Source organism: Oncorhynchus clarkii, unplaced genomic scaffold (assembly GCF_045791955.1).
Source record: "Oncorhynchus clarkii lewisi isolate Uvic-CL-2024 unplaced genomic scaffold, UVic_Ocla_1.0 unplaced_contig_9041_pilon_pilon, whole genome shotgun sequence".
In the NCBI taxonomy this organism is placed as follows: domain Eukaryota; kingdom Metazoa; phylum Chordata; class Actinopteri; order Salmoniformes; family Salmonidae; genus Oncorhynchus; species Oncorhynchus clarkii.
In genome coordinates this window covers 38116-57895 of record NW_027258717.1, presented here as the reverse complement: position 1 = coordinate 57895, position 19780 = coordinate 38116, and the positions used below count along the sequence as shown (strand labels likewise).

Below are 19780 nucleotides of genomic sequence, written 5' to 3'. Positions count from 1 at the left end.
GATTGGGAGTCCCATAGGGCGGCACACAGTTGGCCCAGCGTCGTCCGGGTTAGGGCTTGGCCCGGGGTAGGCCGCCATTGTAAATAAGAACGTGTTCTTAATTAACTGACTTGCCTAGTTAAATAAAGGTTAAATAAAGGTTAAATAAAGGTTAAATAAATGTAAAAATGTAAAAATGAACAGTGACAAGAGACAAGGAAAACCATACGATATGACCACATTACTGGTAGTAGCATGTATAATTACATGGTAGTTCCATTAGGCCGGTTCAACAGGGTGATTATAGTGTAGGTACGGATTGTTCTTCCTGTTCACAGCCTTTTGATTCTGTGCTAAACAAACTCATTGATTGTGGCTACACCTACCAGCCTAGGATTATCGTTTTAGTTTATTTGCAAATCCTTGATTATTGTGCGGCACACAGGTAACGGTTCGTATGCCCGGTGAAATAATGTGTAGCTAAACTGTATTTACACTGTGTTCAGTATGTAGCCATTTAACACGGATGACATCACAGCCTACGACTCAAATGGCACCCTATTCCCTGTATTGGTACACTACTTTCCACCAGGGACCGTAGGGCTCCATAGGGAATAGGGGGCCATTTGAGCCGCACCCACAGTCAATAACACAATTCACTCTGATAACACCGCAGATAATCAGAACCTCCCACGTCTTTTCGCTGTCTGCCAATATGAAGCTATTGGGAGAGTCTTGAACCGTTTTCTTGGATTAGAACCACACATTTTCCTCATTTTCTCTCTTATAAAAGTGCATTAAAATAAAAGCAAGGGCATCTTCATAAATTAAGATGATCTAATCATTTTAATAATGATTAAATACCTGATTAAATCAACGTTTTCCGTTTTTTAAAGTTGTTTTCTGTTTTCACATCATATATATTTTATTTTAATTCATAACAGTTTCAGATGTTCAATTACATATTTTTTAAAATCACCTCAATGTTTCCCCTATGATAATCAAGGTGGCATTTTGATAATGTGGTTATGTACAGTGGTTCATAGCCTGATAATGTGGTTATGTACAGTGGTTCACAGCCTGATAATGTGGTTATGTAGTTCATAGCCTGATAATGTGGTTATGTAGTTCATAACCTGATAATGTGGTTATGTAGTTCATAACCTGATAATGTGGTTATGTAGTTCATAGCCTGATAATGTGGTTATGTACAGTGGTTCATAGCCTGATAATGTGGTTATGTACAGTGGTTCATAGCCTGATAATGTGGTTATGTACAGTGGTTCATAGCCTGATAATGTGGTTATGTAGTTCATGGCCTGATAATGTGGTTATGTAGTTCATGGCCTGATAATGTGGTTATGTAGTTCATGGCCTGATAATGTGGTTATGTACAGTGGTTCATAGCCTGATAATGTGGTTATGTACAGTGGTTCATAGCCTGATAATGTGGTTATGTAGTTCATGGCCTGATAATGTGGTTATGTAGTTCATAGCCTGATAATGTGGTTATGTAGTTCATGGCCTGATAATGTGGTTATGTAGTTCATGGCCTGATAATTCAGGAATTCAGTCTGAAATAGACATTTACTGAAAACCCTTCATTAAGATTGAATTAAGATCCTGCATTAAGAATGTTGCAGTAGAATAGATATTCATAATACTGTATCTATAAATGTAATGCATCGATTTAATAATTTGTTGTATGGTAAATCAGTGGTGATAACGTTGCCTACGTTTACACTGAGTGAACAAAACATTAGGAACACCTGCTCTATCCATGACATAGACTGACCAGGTAAAAGCTATGATCCCTTGTTGACGTCACTTGTTAAATCCACTTCAATCAAATGAAGATTTAAGTGCCTTTGAACGAGGTATGGCAATATGTGCCAGGTGCACCGGTTTGAGTGTGTCGAGATCAGCAACGCTTTTGCATGCTGAACAGTTTCCCTGTGTGTATCTAGAAGGGTCCAGCACCCAAAGGACATCCAGCCATCTTGACACAACTGTGGGAAGCATTGGAGTCAACATGGGCCAGCATCCCTGTGGAAGGCTTTCAACACCTTGTAGAGTCCCTGTGGAAGGCTTTCAACACCTTGTAGAGTCCCTGTGGAAGGCTTTTAACACCTTTTAGAGACCCTGTGGAAGGCTTTCAACACCTTGTAGAGTCCCTGTGGAAGGCTTTCAACACCTTGTAGAGACCCTGTGGAAGGCTTTCAACACCTTGTAGAGTCCCTGTGGAAGGCTTTCGACACCTTGTAGAGTCCCTGTGGAAGGCTTTTAACACCTTGTAGAGTCCCTGTGGAAGGCTTTCGACACCTTGTAGAGTCCCTGTGGAAGGCTTTTAACACCTCGTAGAGTCCCTGTGGAAGGCTTTCCACACCTTGTAGAGTCCCTGTGGAAGGCTTTCAACACCTTGTAGAGTCCCTGTGGAAGGCTTTCAACACCTTGTAGAGACCCTGTGGAAGACTTTCAACACCTTGTAGAGACCCTGTGGAAGGCTTTTAACACCTTGTAGAGTCCATGTGGAAGGCTTTCAACACCTTGTAGAGTCCCTGTGGAAGGCTTTTAACACCTTGTAGAGACCCTGTGGAAGGCTTTTAACACCTTGTAGAGTCCCCGTGGAAGGCTTTTAACACCTTTTAGAGACCCTGTGGAAGGCTTTCAACACCTTGTAGAGTCCCTGTGGAAGGCTTTTAACACCTTGTAGAGTCCCTGTGGAAGGCTTTTAACACCTTTTAGAGACCCTGTGGAAGGCTTTTAACACCTTGTAGAGTCCCTGTGGAAGGCTTTCAACACCTTGTAGAGTCCCTGTGGAAGGCTTTCAACACCTTGTAGAGTCCCTGTGGAAGGCTTTCAACACCTTGTAGAGTCCCTGTGGAAGGCTTTTAACACCTTGTAGAGACCCTGTGGAAGGCTTTCAACACCTTGTAGAGACCCTGTGGAAGGCTTTCAACACCTTGTAGAGTCCCTGTGGAAGGCTTTCAACACCTTGTAGAGTCCCTGTGGAAGGCTTTCAACACCTTGTAGAGTCCCTGTGGAAGGCTTTCAACACCTTGTAGAGTCCCTGTGGAAGGCTTTCAACACCTTGTAGAGTCCCTGTGGAAGGCTTTCGACACCTTGTAGAGTCCCTGTGGAAGGCTTTTAACACCTTGTAGAGTCCCTGTGGAAGGCTTTCAACACCTTGTAGAGTCCATGCACCGATGAATTGAGGCTGTTCTGAGGACAAACGGGGGTGCAACTCAATAGTAAGCAGATGTTCCTAATGTTTGGTACGGCTACTCAGCGTATATCAGTAGGCTTTTAAGCACAGTAGTTGAAGAGATGAATAGAAAAGAACTGAAATGATGGAATATTAATTATATGAACAGTTTCCCCCATGTCCTGAACCTCATGTACCCCTGGGTTCACACTATACCCCTCTAGTCCTGAACCTCATGTACTCCTGGGTTCACACTATACCCCTCTAGTCCTGGACCTCATGTACCCCTGGGTTCACACTATACCCCTCTAGTCCTGAACCTCATGTACCCCTGGGTTCACCATACCCCTCTAGTCCTGGACCTCATGTACCCCTGGGTTCACCATACCCCTCTAGTCCTGGACCTCATGTACTCCTGGGTTCACACTATACCCCTCTAGTCCTGAACCTCATGTACTCCTGGGTTCACCATACCCCTCTAGTCCTGAACCTCATGTACCCCTGGGTTCACACCATACCCCTCTAGTCCTGGACCTCATGTACCCCTGGGTTCACCATACCCCTCTAGTCCTGGACCTCATGTACTCCTGGGTTCACACTATACCCCTCTAGTCCTGGACCTCATATACCCCTGGGTTCACACCATACCCCTCTAGTCCTGGACCTCATGTACCCCTGGGTTCACACCATACCCCTCTAGTCCTGGACCTCATGCACCCCTGGGATCACACCATACCCCTCTAGTCCTGGACCTCATGTACCCCTGGGTTCACCATACCCCTCTAGTCCTGGACCTCATGTACCCATGGGTTCACACCATACCCCTCTAGTCCTGGACCTCATGTACCCCTGGGTTCACTATACCCCTCTAGTCCTGAACCTCATGTACTCCTGGGTTCACACTATACCCCTCTAGTCCTGGACCTCATATACCCCTGGGTTCACACCATACCCCTCTAGTCCTGGACCTCATGTACCCCTGGGTTCACACCATACCCCTCTAGTCCTGGACCTCAAGTACCCCTGGGTTCACACTATACCCATCTAGTCCTGGACCTCATGTACCCCTGGGTTCACCATACCCCTCTAGTCCTGGACCTCATGTACCCCTGGGTTCACACCATACCCCTCTAGTCCTGGACCTCATGTACCCCTGGGTTCACCATACCCCTCTAGTCCTGGACCTCATGTACCCCTGGGTTCACACCATACCCCTCTAGTCCTGGACCTCATGTACCCCTGGGTTCACACTATACCCCTCTAGTCCTGGACCTCATGTACCCCTGGGTTCACCATACCCCTCTAGTCCTGGACCTCATGCACCCCTGGGATCACACCATACCCCTCTAGTCCTGGACCTCATGTACCCCTGGGTTCACCATACCCCTCTAGTCCTGGACCTCATGTACCCATGGGTTCACACCATACCCCTCTAGTCCTGGACCTCATGTACCCCTGGGTTCACCATACCCCTCTAGTCCTGGACCTCATGTACCCCAGGGTTCACACTATACCCCTCTAGTCCTGGACCTCATATACCCCTGGGTTCACCATACCCCTCTAGTCCTGGACCTCATGTACCCCTGGGTTCACCATACCCCTCTAGTCCTTGACCTCCTGTACCCCTGGGTTCACACTATACCCCTCTAGTCCTGGACCTCATGTACCCCTGGGTTCACACCATACCCCTCTAGTCCTGGACCTCATGTACCCCTGGGTTCACACCATACCCCTCTAGTCCTGGACCTCATGTACCCCTGGGTTCACACCATACCCCTCTAGTCCTGGACCTCATGTACCCCTGGGTTCACCATACCCCTCTAGTCCTGGACCTCATGTACCCCTGGGTTCACACCATACCCCTCTAGTCCTGGACCTCATGTACCCCTGGGTTCACACTATACCCCTCTAGTCCTGGACCTCATGTACCCCTGGGTTCACCATACCCCTCTAGTCCCTGACCTCATGTACCCCTGGGTTCACACCATACCCCTCTAGTCCTGGACCTCATGTACCCCTGGGTTCACACCATACCCCTCTAGTCCTGGACCTCATGTACCCTTGGGTTCACACCATACCCCTCTAGTCCTGGACCTCATGTACCCCTGGGTTCACCATACCCCTCTAGTCCTGGACCTCATATACCCCTGGGTTCACACCATACCCCTCTAGTCCTGGACCTAATGTACCCCTGGGTTCACACTATACCCCTCTAGTCCTGGACCTCATGTACCCCTGGGTTCACCATACCCCTCTAGTCCTGGACCTCATGTACCCCTGGGTTCACACCATACCCCTCTAGTCCTGGACCTCATGTACCCCTGGGTTCGCCATACCCCTCTAGTCCTGGACCTCATGTACCCCTGGGTTCACACTATACCCCTCTAGTCCTGGACCTCATGTACCCCTGGGTTCACACCATACCCCTCTAGTCCTGGACCTCATGTACCCCTGGGTTCACCATACCCCTCTAGTCCTAGACCTCATGTACCCATGGGTTCACACCATACCCCTCTAGTCCTGGACCTCATGTACCCCTGGGTTCACCATACCCCTCTAGTCCTGGACCTCATGTACCCATGGGTTCACACCATACCCCTCTAGTCCTGGACATACCTCAGGATCCAGGGTTGGAGAAACTGTCGTTCTATTAGTCACTATAACCTTCTGGTTAAACATACCTCAGGATCCAGGGTTGGGTAAACTGTCATTATATTAGTCACTATAACCTGGTTAAACATACCTCAGGATCCAGGAAACTGTCATTCTATTAGTCACTATAACCTGGTTAAACATACCTCAGGATCCAGGGTTGGAGAAACTGTCATTCTATTAGTCACTATAACCTGGTTAAACATACCTCAGGATCCAGGGTTGGAGAAACTGTCATTCTATTAGTCACTATAACCTGGTTAAACATACCTCAGGATCCAGGGTTGAGGAAACTGTCATTCTATTAGTCACTATAACCTGGTTAAACATACCTCAGGATCCAGGGTTGGAGAAACTGTCATTCTATTAGTCACTATAACCTGGTTAAACATACCTCAGGATCCAGGGTTGGAGAAACTGTCATTCTATTAGTCACTATAACCTGGTTAAACATACCTCAGGATCCAGGGTTGGAGAAACTGTCATTCTATTAGTCAATACAACCAATAGGTCTAAACACAGTCACATCCACAATTCATGTTTGAAGGGTAATGTTTCACCAACAAGCATTTGTCATTTTTATTTCAAAATTGAACAATGTTTTCTTGTATTTATGTACTGCTATAAAGTAACAAGAACGTACACAGAACCCCAACAAAAATACAAATAAAATTTTTAAAAAAACTGAAAAAGTTGGATGCATCAGTCCTTCTGGGAGATAGGTAGGTAGGTAGAGGAAGGAAGAGAGGATTCCTGTGATGGGGGTCTGTTCTAGGGGTGAACAGGCGGGGAGAAGGGCCCTGTCCAGACGAACATCCTGGCACCTACACCTTAGACCCTTGTCTGAAAGGATTTGACTGGTGTAAGCAATATGGCCAAAACTCTACCTAGACTATCAGAGGGCAAGGTACTATCATCATACTGCATAAACCTATCAAATACATCTTCTCTGATCTCTACAAGTGTCTAGAGGTTAGGGGGTTGTTCTGGACAGGGCCATGGAGGAGACCAGAGGGAGGAGGCCTGTCTAGGTGAGGCTAAACCAAGGGTAGGAGGCCTGTCTAGGTGAGGCTAAACCAAGGGGAGGAGGCCTGTCTAGGTGAGGCTAAACCAAGGGGAGGAGGCCTGTCTAAGTGATGCTAAACCAAGGGGGGGGGGGGGGGGGGGGGGGCTGTCTAGGTGAGGATATCGTGGGCCTGCTGTTCCACCAACACAGCCATGTTTTTCACATCCCCACACCAGAGGTCCAACCGGTCCTTCATGCCCTTGATCTGAAAAAGGACAAGGAAGAGAGTCAGGGTCAAAGGTTAACATTCACAAGCTTTTCCATATGTCGAGGATGATTTCTATAGCTCAAAGCCAACTTATTTTAACCACAACTAGGATTGGTCTCAATGTCTTGTGTTACAGAGGACATTATAGTAAAACAGAATATTCCCTTGTTTCTGGTCCAAACCAGGAGTCGTGTCCAGCCCCTGAGAACCGGTGCTTCTCATTGATCGATTATTATTCCTGGGCCCGTGAATATGAATATGTTAAGGAGAATGCCTGTACCTGCTGCAGGTCCAGTACTCGGGGCTGCACCCAGGTCATCTGAACCTTCTGGTCCACCTCGTCAATGTTTCCTTTGATCAGACCCACAGACAGAGCTTTCATCACTAGCAGCTCCACCTGCAGGGGACAACCAAGAATCACAATCAGACCCAGTGAGGAGGTTCAAACCGTTTACAATCAACTCTCCAGATAAACCCCAGTGGTCACCAACCCTGGTCCCCAGATAAACCCCAGTTGTCACCAACCCTGGTCCCCAGATAAACCCCAGTTGTCACCAACCCTGGTCTCCAGATAAACCCCAGTTGTCACCAACCCTGGTCTCCAGATAAACCCCAGTTGTCACCAACCCTGGTCTCCAGATAAACCCCAACCCTGGTCTCCAGATAAACCCCAGTTGTCACCAACCCTGGTCTCCAGATAAACCCCAACCCTGGTCTCCAGATAAACCCCAGTTGTCACCAACCCTGGTCTCCAGATAAATCCCAGTTGTCACCAACCCTGGTCTCCAGATAAACCCCAGTTGTCACCAACTCTGGTCCCCAGATAAACCCCAGTTGTCACCAACCCTGGTCTCCAGATAAACCCCAACCCTGGTCCCCAGATAAACCCCAACCCTGGTCTCCAGATAAACCCCAGTTGTCACCAACCCCGGAGGTGGAGCCACAGGATGTGCAGGCCTATAGTTCCAGACAGTAAAGCACCGACTCAACTAAATGTTATTTTAAATGGGGTGTTATTGTGCTGGGAAATCGCCTGTGGACCAGGTGACCACGGATACAGACCTATGATCATAGGAAGCCTCCAGATATTAATGATTTGTCATAAGTGACATACGATTGGTGAATTGATGACCAACTGACCTCGTTCACAGGGATCTTGGCACTCTGTCCAATCTCATGGAAGGTCAGCTGTCTGTTGTTGGCGGGACGAGTGAACGTCATCTAGACGGAGGAGAGAAGAAGAGGTAGACATGTTAGGGCTGTTTGAGAGCATCATTTACATGTATCCTCGTCATTAAGCAGGCGCTGTGACCCAGAGAGACTGACCAATCAGTGCATCCAACAGTAAGCTGGTAAAAAAAAAAAAAAAAATCAGGTGTTGGAACCTAATTTATTTTCCAATTGTTTCATTTTGAACCATTATTTTTTTTTTGACTCAGCAAAAAAAAAGAAAAGTCCCCTTTTTCAGGATGTAATAAATGTATCACTAGCCACTTTAAACTACGCCACTTTATATAATGTTTACATAGCCTACATTACTCATCTCATATGTATATACTGTACTCTATACCATCTACTGCATCTTGCCTATGCCGTTCGGGCCATCGCTCATTCATATATTTTTATGTACATATTGTTAATCATTCCTTTACACTTGTGTGTATAAGGTTGTTGTTGTGAAATTGTTAGATTACTTGTTGGTTATTACTGCATGGTCGGAACTAGAAGCACAAGCATTTCGCTACACTCGCATTAACATCTGCTAACAATGTGTATGTGACAAATAAAATTTGATAACTATAGTATCATTAACTAGCATTGAAAAATTGAAGCCGTTCTTCTGTTATTATGCCTATACCATCAGTAGGCTACAGTAGCCTATGCTTCAGAGGGGGGAGGGGCTACAGTAGCCTATGCTTCAGAGGGGGGAGGGGCTACAGTAGCCTATGCTTCAGAGGAGGGAGGGGCTACAGTAGCCCACACACTCACACACTGGCAAAGATCTGACAGGCAGACACTGGAAGAAGTTTCTGAGTGACAGAGGAAGGGCTTCAGAAGGAGGGGGAGGGGCAGGCAGACACTGAGGGAGGACAGAGGGAGGGCTTCAGAAGGAGGGGGAGGGGCAGGCAGACACAGAGGGAGGACAGAGGGAGGGCTTCTGAAGGAGGGGGAGGGGCAGGCAGACACTGGAAGACGTTTGAGTGACAGAGGGAGGGCTTCAGAAGGAGGGGGAGGGGCAGGCAGACACTGAGGGAGGACAGAGGGAGGGCTTCGGAAGGAGGGGGAGGGGCAGGCAGACACTGAGGGAGGACAGAGGGAGGGCTTCAGAAGGAGGGGGAGGGGCAGGCAGACACTGGAAGAAGTTTCTGAGTGACAGAGGGAGGGCTTCGGAAGGAGGGGGAGGGGCAGGCAGACACTGAGGGAGGACAGAGGGAGGGCTTCAGAAGGAGGGGGAGGGGCAGGCAGACACTGAGGGAGGACAGAGGGAGGGCTTCAGAAGGAGGGGGAGGGGCAGGCAGACACAGAGGGAGGACAGAGGGAGGGCTTCTGAAGGAGGGGGAGGGGCAGGCAGACACTGGAAGACGTTTGAGTGACAGGGGGAGGGCTTCAGAAGGAGGGGGAGGGGCAGGCAGACACTGAGGGAGGACAGAGGGAGGGCTTCGGAAGGAGGGGGAGGGGCAGGCAGACACTGAGGGAGGACAGAGGGAGGGCTTCAGAAGGAGGGGGAGGGGCAGGCAGACACTGGAAGAAGTTTCTGAGTGACAGAGGGAGGGCTTCGGAAGGAGGGGGAGGGGCAGGCAGACACTGAGGGAGGACAGAGGGAGGGCTTCAGAAGGAGGGGGAGGGGCAGGCAGACACTGGAAGAAGTTTCTGAGTGACAGAGGGAGGGCTTTGCATAACCACTTTGTTGTGTTTTTTTTGTGGGACTAGAAAAAAATACCCGAAATGTAAAGTTATTAATCGGTTCCCAGGCTTTCAAAATAACTGTTCTGGAACAGTATAGATCACTTTCGTTCCCGGTTCAGATTCTGTTCCTCTAAAAATATGACATTTCTCAGTTCCTACCCTTGGGTAAAACAACCACATTCATTGTGAAAAGTCAAACCTGTATCCAAACGTCAGTTCTCCTGCACTATAAAACATTCAATTAGAGAGAGCATTAGTTCTGCCGTGTAGGGGGAGAAGAAGAGAGAGAAAGGAGAACCCACCTCCATCACACAAAGCAGCTGAATCTTCTGCATCAGTTTGGCTTCGTTGGCTGCCAGGTCAGGCTGCAACACAGACACACGTTGAGAGGAGTTGTGTTTGTTGGTTAAATGACAGGTGATTTCTAATCTTCTGTGATTATTGTAACATTATTAACTTGCATTATCATTTTTAAAAAAATGGGCCTCCAATCATAGCACCTCAACAAAACCCCATGTCCATGCGAATAAACAATAACACATTCTGGAACGAGACAACGGGAGCGACAATAGTTTTCAATCTTTATTTCTTGCAGCGATAGTTTCCATAGAGTACATTCAACCCGGCTGTTGTAGGCCGTACTATAGCCAGTTGTGCTGGTTACCTGCGCTCCCCAGGCAGACTTGTAGGCCTGGAACTTCTCCACGTTGCCTCCGTTGAAGGAGTACAATGTGTCTATCAGCCACTGCTTGTCTGTGCTCCTTAGGGACTCCAGTACTGGGTGCATCAGCTAAAAACACAAGCAGAGACAGGCTGTCAAACAAAGGCTGTCAAAGCCATCTGGTGCTTTGAAGGTAAAACTTGAGCCCAAACTTTTGTGGCTGTAGCTCAGCCAAATCTAGCTTTAAAATGGCTGCTTGATGCTTATTATCAGACAGACTAATATCTCACCAAATGGGAGGATACCTCAAAAACACAACTATCACAAGGGTGGTGATGGGTAATTACCAGCTCTCCGAAGTTGTAAACTCCTTCTCCTAAGAGTCCAGCCAGACCCAGTGTGAAAGCCCTCTCCTGCTTCTCTGTCTCTGATGGATATAAAGACATCAGTTATGACAGCAAGTGAGTACTAGCACACAAACTAATAACGCCTTCAAACAATTGTAAAAAATAAAATAATAATAATAATAATTCTAATGATGTTTTTGTGATTTTACCAACATTAAATTCTGCTGTATGATTTCAGTGCAACATACTGCCTCTGTACATTGTAAACAGATGTTACCTGGCAGGTCTTTGATGTCGACACAGCCGAGGTAGCGCAGAGCGTCCTTGTAGTAAGAGGCGTGGTTCCCCACGATGCGGTAGTATTTGCTGGACAGGTCGTAGAATCGCCCGTGGACTGACGTCACACCCGGCAAGTTATTCAGCGTCTCCTCCACCTCCTCAATTAATATCTGCAGGACGGAAGGCAGGGTAGACTAGTGGCTAGAGCGGTGGACTGGCAGGGTTCGCATACAGATACATTGGATTGAAATGTACATACATGTACATCTGGCTTCAGTAAGCTATTGTATGCTTTTGATTGTTTTGATTACTGCCGTCTTGGGACAGGTCTCCATTGAGACGTTTGTTTTCCAGGTTTTTTACCTACAAGTTACTGTATGCCCAGACAGTGTGTTACCTTTGTGGCTGGAAGGTCATTTATCTCCAGTTTAAGGGCTCCAATAGACGTCTTGCACAGAATGACCGACTCATCGTTGCTCTTCACCTTCTCCTTAGTCTTCTCAAGGAAAGTGATAGCATCTTTAGGATCTGAAAAGGAGAACTTGGTTGAGCTGGTTGAGTGCTGATACATGCTGTATCTGAGTGGATTCGAGTTCAATTACTTAGCATCAGCGAAGAAGGTGATAGGACTACAGACTGCATGTACCGACTGTGTTCTTACCTGTCATCTGTCTGGCAACATACAGGATGATCTCCACCAGAGACAGGGGGTTGATTCTAGAAACGACAGAGAGATAGAGAAAGAAAAGGTAACAACTGAACACTCAGAGATTAGACTACTAAACAGTGTTGTAATTCTAGCTACTATTCCAATTGTCAGAGAAGCAGTTATTACTGTAGGTTGGTGTTGGTCCTACCTGTGGTCAAAGTCACTGAGGAAGTTATCGTACAGTTGTATGAGGCCATCTCCTGTGGCAAAGCAAGGGTCTTTTACAAAGTCTGTGAGCTTTAGGGTCAACTGATGCCACAACCTGTCAATGGAAAGAGGTATATGGTTAGGTACTAGAATTACATGATGAATAAGAAACAATCCTGCACTGAATGGGGTTAGTGGCAAGCTGGTCAGATTTATTTTATATTTATTTAACTAGGCAAGTCAGTTAAGAACAAATTCTCATTTTCAATGACAGCCTAGGAACAGTGGGTTAACTGCTTGTTCAGGGGCAGAACGACTGATGTTTACCTTGTCCGTTTGGGAATTCGATATTTTCTGTTAACTTACTAGTCCAACTCTCTGACCACTAGTCTACCTGCCGCCTGATGAAGGGAAGACGGAGACTATGAATACCTATGGCCTTGCAAGATTGCAAAAGTCCCTAAACGCAAAAAAAAAAAACAACGTTAACTAACTAGCTAGCCTCCCTGTCTACTGAAGCATTTTAGCAACCGTTAACCGCATAGCATCAAGGAAGATTGTGGACATGACGACTATCATAACATTTTATTTTCGGTAACGTTAGTCACATGTTACGAATAAAATATATGTCATGTTTTATTCCACTCTACACAATTCACAGTTGGTGGATTGTTTGTGTGTCATTCACTGATGGTTGGTGTTTAGCTAGCTACTGTAGCATTAGTAGGCTAACTCCATGACTCAGCGCATGAATGACATACAAAAACTAGCTAACGTAGACAAGACGCTTTCCTTACTTTTTGTTGTAAAACTCCTCTAGTGTGTGCCATTCCGATGCCATCTCCGGAGTCGAACTGATGCTCTGTTGCGTTTTGAGGTACCCGGTAACATCTTTCATTGTCGCGGTAGGTTTAGATTTTAGATACCGAATAAGAAACGCGTTGACAACTTGTATCTATAATTGCTAGCTAGCTAACTGAACAGCTAGCACCACAAGCAAAGAGCAGACGCAAAGACTCATGGGAGCTGAGCTGACACAGGAACATCTACCGTAATATTTCTAATAAATACGCGTTTACGTGTTTTACGTGTTTTTTTATTACCCCATATATATATATATATATATATATTTTATAGATGTAATCACGATAAGTGGTTTAATTACTCGATATTAGTGAACCAAACTGATATTTACAATTTATAAAATAATGACAGTGAGCACGTATATTTAAATTGTTTATTCTAAACTGTATTATATAATTTTACATATTTTACGGTATACGAGTTCAAAGGTAACCAGAGCAACAACAGACTAATGCAGTGGCTCACATTTGTTTTGAGCGAATGTTGTGCATTATGAAATGTAGCTAAAGCTTAGGAGAGTTATGCTATTGAAATGGTTCTTCTTGTGTAAAAACATGCGCTTCAACTGCCTGCTTCCAAAATGAAGATGCGGCTCTAGAGAAGGCTACAAATATACTGTGTATTTCTTGCAGCTAGCTATGACTTATTTCATGTCCTCGCCACTGGTCTACAAGGGCAGGTTATATTTGTATCGTACTATTACATCGAGTGCAGCTAGATTCATCAAACTCAAACGTAAGCAAGAGCCTAAATATCGATTTGAAACGAATTGTAATTTGAAAGCTGCTTTTGAGATTGATGTGAACATTACATAGACCTACAGGTAATATGATCGATGAGGATAGTAGCTAGTTACTCAGTAACTTCACCACATGCATTACCTTCTCAGATCAACAGCAAAGGACATTATTCCTCGCTCCAAGGCAAAGGGATGTCCACGGTCTACGTCCAAGACAAGACAGGACAGTCTGGTGGCCTGGGTTTCGAGGACTGTTCTGTAGAGGAGGAGTGGAGGGCTCCAAGCAGCAGACGCTAGAGGACCTCACTAAGAACATCAGAGGCGGACAGTACAAGAGGATCATAGTGATGGCAGGGGCTGGGATCAGCACACCTAGTGGTATCCCAGACTTCAGGTGACAAGCGGTATATTTTAAATGCTTGAGGTGCACTTGACTGGTGGGCAAGGTACGGTTTTGCACTTTTGGGATGATTCCATTGGTTGAAGTTCCATCAAATGCAACCTCAAATATTTGGAAAGTGTTTGAGATGTTCAGTCAATCCATGTCAGGAATACAATGAATGCACAGACTTTGTAGGAAACCTTTTTCTCCCTACTTTCCTTGGACAGGTCCCCTGGCAGTGGTCTCTATGACAACCTCCAGCAGTATAATCTTCCTTACGCAGAAGCCATCTTCGAGATCAACTACTTCCATCACAACCCCAACCCTTTCTTTGCCCTGGCCAAAGAGCTGTACCCAGGCAACTACCAACCCAACCTCACACACTATTTCATACGTCTGCTTCATGACAAGGGCCAGCTCCTCAGAATGTACACGCAGAATATCGACGGCCTGGAGAGACGTAAGTGGATCCACTAGTGTGACCATATTGAAAAACAGTTCAGATAATACACACAGGAGCCTGTCATCTCTCTCTCTCTCTCTCTCTCTCTCTCTCTCTCACACACGCTGTGTGGCTGCTGCCAACATACTGACTCAACTCCAGACACTTTAATAATGGAAAAATTGATGTAATAAATGTATCACTAGCCACTTTAAACAATGCCACTTCATATAATGTTTACATACCCTACATTACTCATCTCATATGTATATACTGTACTCTATACCATCCACTGCATCTTGCCTATGCCGTTCGGGCCATCGCTCATTCATATATTTTTATGTACAAATTCTTATTCATTCCTTTACACTTGTGTGTATACGGTAGTTGTTGTGAAATTGTTAGGTTAGATTACTCATTGGATATTACTGCATTGTCGGGACTAGAAGCACAAGCATTTCGCTACACTCGCATTAACATCTGCTAACCATGTGTATGTGACAAATAACATTTGATTTGATTTGTTTCACTGTCTCTCTCCCTCTCTGTCTATCTCACTGTGTTTCACTGTGTGTGTGTGACTCTAGTGGCAGGAATCCCCCCTGAGAAACTGGTGGAGGCACACGGCTCGTTTGCTACTGCTACCTGTACTGTGTGTCTCAGAGACTACAAGGGGGAGGAGCTACGTGTGAGTCGGTTAACTATCACACCATTCTCAGAGCATTTCCCTGTTACAACTGATTCATATTATTGAGAGACTTCAATCCATCTAGCTCCGATACTGTCATTTGTGAAAGTTTCTTAAGTTTGAAAGATAATAGTTTGATGCAGTGGCTTGTTGTTAAAATATATCTAGTTTTGATTTCCTGTATTTCTCCTGTGTGTTTGTCTACTTCTTAGCCTGACATTATGAAGGGGACAATCCCTAAGTGTCCCACTTGTAAGGGTGTGGTGAAGCCTGACATTGTCTTCTTTGGGGAGGAACTACCTCCTCACTACTTCAGCTACCTGAAGGACTTTCCCCTGGCAGACCTCCTCATTATCATGGGTACCTCTCTGGAGGTGAGGAACACTGCTGTTAATGTGTTATTAAGATGTTATACACACGTTATGTGGCTGTTAGTAAGCTGTTATTCACAGTTATAAACATGTTATAAACCAGTTAACACGCTATTCTCCTGTTATTCACCTGTCAATCAGGCAGGACAGGGTTTCACTCAGTCCAGGGTTCCTATAAAAGATATCTCCGGTGTGTGTGTATATATATATATATATATATTTTTTTACATTTATTTATTATTATTATTTTTATTTATTTTTTATTTATTTACTGGAGACTTAAAACATGTTGTTCCATGTCAATACACTAGGTGGAGCCCTTTGCCAGTCTGGCTGGAGCTGTGAGGGACTCTGTCCCTCGCCTACTTATCAACAGAGACCTGGTGGGGCCCTTCGCTTGGGGGACCCCGCGACACAATGATGTGGCCCAGCTAGGGGATGTGGTCGGTGGGGTGCAGATGCTAGCTGATGTCCTGGGCTGGAACCACCAGCTGGAGGCTCTCATGGCTGCCAATGCTAAGAAGGTTGGTTCATGGGAAATCATCTGATTTACACACGTGTCACGTACGCATTTAACACACAAACGCACCTAAACCCTGGGCTCTTTGCATTCACTGATTTTCAGAGCATTCAGAGACTTAATGTATGGAAAAAATTACAAATTGTTCCGTTATTTGACTTTAAATAATATTTCTCTCAAAACTGTGATTCCTAAAAAATGTGTCTGGAGATTTGGTCGACTCAGTCAGATTTGTCTGAAATCCTAAATGAATCAGGAATGAGCAGGGACAGCTCTACCATAAGGACCCCTTATTCATGTCCTCATTACATGGAGTGCAACAAGGCCACTCATGGTCTGGAAAGTTCTCAAATGTTGATAGAATTAAACAAACAATATTCAAATCACTATGGCCACAACCATAAACTGTCAACTCCATCTCCCTGATAGGATGGGAATTTTGGTTAAAATATGTTTATTTTAAATGAGATTTTAGAGTCATGAAGCACCCGAGGAAAAACTAAATTGCTACTTTGTATACAACTTGAATGAATAAACATTTACATTTTTGTCTACTCCGTAAAACAAACTCCTCAGATTTTCATGTAACGTAAATTCTGTCTGAAAAACCTGATAGATTGATGCTTTTATTGGCAAATTGTATTTTCTATATTTTACTAAAACTTTGTGTTGAACTTCTATTTTTCAGAGGTAAAAAAAAAAATGTCTGTTTTAAATGTTTGTTGTCCACTCCATCAGTGACTTGTCAACTCCGTCACAGACGGCTAAACCCCCTTAAGATACGTTGTTCTGAAACTATTGAAGTACTTCCTGTCCTAGACCTAAGGGATAATGTTATGTACATTTTGTTTTATGTTCTGAATATAGAAAAACATACCAACATGCTAATGAAATTAGCCTGGAGCATTTTATATAGCGCTATAAAACAAAACAAAAGGAAGTTTGGAGATTTTAATTTAATGTAAGAGACAATCTATGGAAAATAATGAACGACGTGGAAGGTGTGTTCACGGAGTGGAACTGACCTTCCACAGAGTTACATTATTTTCCAAAGAATATATAGAATCTTTAGTTGATTATCCCTTTTATACCAAAGCTATAATTTTAACATATTTGCTGTTAGGAATGTGTTCATTTTCCGGTAGAAATGTGTTCAATATCCACTGAAGTAGCTAGCGAGTTTACTAGACAGCTTCAGGAGTTGCCATGGTAACCAAACAGACTTGCTAGTTTAGCGAACCAAACCAGCAGTCCTAGTTTGCCTTTAGGAACATCGAATTCAACAATGGCAATAATGTTTTCAATTGGACGTTTGCTTTCAAAAGCAGCTCAAACATAGAACATGTAAGAATGAACGATAGCCAATGAATTCTATCATGCAAATATACCATGCGTGGGTTATAGGGAAATACTGCACACTCTAGAATGCCCTTCAAGCCAATCAGAAACAAGTATTCAACAATGCCCATGGTATAATTAAGCAATAAGGGTGTGGTATATGGCCAATATACCACGGCTAAGGGCTGTTCTTAGGCGTGACACAACGCGGAACCAGCTAATCAGCATTCAGGGCTCGAAACTGGGTGGTTTGAGCCCTGAATTCGTATTGGCTGAAAGCCATGGTATATCAGACCATATACCATAGATATGACAAAACATTTAGTTTTACAGCTCTTATTACGTTGGTAATCCAGTTTATAATAGCAATAAGGCTCTTATGGGGTTTGTGATATATAGCCAATATACCACGGCTAAGGGCTGTGTCCAAGGCACTCTGCGATGCGTCGTGCCTAAGAACAGCTCTTGAATAATCGAATGTTAGAATTAAACAACCAAGGCATTTAAACACTTGTTTGAACAATAAACGTAGAAATGTAAAGCCTTTTAAGGTGTCTGACAGCGTTCACTATTCATTTGTAATATTAAGAAAAATATTTGTTTTAAAAAAAAAATGTTTATTTCCTCATCTTTCAAGAATCCCTGCTGTATTATAGTGCATGCCATTGAGCAGCTGTTTTTATCCAAAGTGACTTCGTTCCGTACATCCATGTTACATACGTGTGGTCCTGGGAATGGAGCAGCACTATCCCGGAAGCTGCACTGAGCTACACAGGACCACTTCAAAATATAAACTTCAACCTCCACTATGTGGATCTTCTGTTTTGTTTTTAATCTGCAGGCTACAGAGGAGGAGGAATGAGACGGGTCGGTGTCTTTTTAAGATAGCATTCAAGAATGCCTCACCGCTGCAGTCCACCTCAGTCCACCTGCCTCATAGCTCAGGACTACAGCAGACTGTCTGCTCAGCAGAGAATCTGTCATTAAATGAACTCTCTTCAACAGACTTTGATCCACACAACGGCCAATCAGCACAACACAGAGGCAGCAATGGAGGAAGACATTTAGGACAAATTGGCAATGCATTGGGTTGGTTTAATAGATTATAGTTATTAGTGAAATGTGTAAATATCTTGAGATATTCTTTTATGCTTTTAAATTTCTTTGTCTCATGTACAGTTTTTGCAGTAAATAATTAGCATAAAGACCCGTACAGGGCTGGTTTTGTTGTCAATGTCATCGACCAGACCTGTTCACCATGATGTTGCTAATGATCTTGGCACTTTTGAAACCAAATCAGCTCCTCTGTTTTGTCAGTCACAAGAGATTACGCTGCTAATAAAGCTGAGCAACAATTGGAACTCTTAGCATGAAGTGTGTGTGTATATACATGTGTATATACAGTGCCTTGCGAAAGTATTCGGCCCCCTTGAACTTTGCGACCTTTTGCCACATTTCAGGCTTCAAACATAAAGATATAAAACTGTATTTTTTTGTGAAGAATCAACAACAAGTGGGACACAATCATGAAGTGGAACGACATTTATTGGATATTTCAAACTTTTTTAACAAATCAAAAACTGAAAAATTGGGCGTGCAAAATTATTCAACCCCCTTAAGTTAATACTTTGTTGCACTACCTTTTGCTGCGATTACAGCTGTAAGTCGCTTGGGGTATGTCTCTATCAGTTTTGCACATCGAGAGACTGACATTTTTTCCCGTTCCTCCTTGCAAAACAGCTCGAGCTCAGTGAGGTTGGATGGAGAGCATTTGTGAACAGCAGTTTTCAGTTCTTTCCACAGATTCTCGATTGGATTCAGGTCTGGACTTTGACTTGGCCATTCTAACACCTGGATATGTTTATTTTTGAACCATTCCATTGTAGATTTTGCTTTATGTTTTGGATCATTGTCTTGTTGGAAGACAAATCTCCGTCCCAGTCTCAGGTCTTTTGCAGACTCCATCAGGTTTTCTTCCAGAATGGTCCTGTATTTGGCTCCATCCATCTTCCCATCAATTTTAACCATCTTCCCTGTCCCTGCTGAAGAAAAGCAGGCCCAAACCATGATGCTGCCACCACCATGTTTGACAGTGGGGATGGTGTGTTCAGCTGTGTTGCTTTTACGCCAAACATAACGTTTCGCATTGTTGCCAAAAAGTTCAATTTTGGTTTCATCTGACCAGGGCACCTTCTTCCACATGTTTGGTGTGTCTCCCAGGTGGCTTGTGGCAAACTTTAAACAACACTTTTTATGGATATCTTTAAGAAATGGCT

General features: G+C 44.6%; 2 protein-coding genes across 2 annotated transcripts; one reads left to right on the top strand and one right to left on the bottom strand.

Annotated features, from left to right (window-relative positions):
• Positions 1 to 6590: 6590 nt before the first annotated feature.
• Positions 6591 to 13198, bottom strand: LOC139398307 (26S proteasome non-ATPase regulatory subunit 13-like). The gene is made up of 11 exons (XM_071144364.1): positions 12958 to 13198; positions 12162 to 12275; positions 11966 to 12021; positions 11702 to 11832; positions 11303 to 11474; positions 11026 to 11105; positions 10682 to 10807; positions 10320 to 10382; positions 8251 to 8331; positions 7391 to 7507; positions 6591 to 7107 (listed from the first exon to the last, which is right to left on the bottom strand). The coding sequence occupies exons 1-11, from the start codon at positions 13056 to 13058 to the stop codon at positions 7012 to 7014; spliced, it is 1137 nt and encodes a 378-aa protein (XP_071000465.1). The 5' UTR covers positions 13059 to 13198; the 3' UTR covers positions 6591 to 7011.
• Positions 13199 to 13442: 244 nt separating this feature from the next.
• Positions 13443 to 19780, top strand: LOC139398308 (NAD-dependent protein deacetylase sirtuin-3-like). The gene is made up of 7 exons (XM_071144365.1): positions 13443 to 13759; positions 13914 to 14157; positions 14373 to 14605; positions 15175 to 15275; positions 15488 to 15649; positions 15958 to 16170; positions 18346 to 19780. The coding sequence occupies exons 1-7, from the start codon at positions 13663 to 13665 to the stop codon at positions 18364 to 18366; spliced, it is 1071 nt and encodes a 356-aa protein (XP_071000466.1). The 5' UTR covers positions 13443 to 13662; the 3' UTR covers positions 18367 to 19780.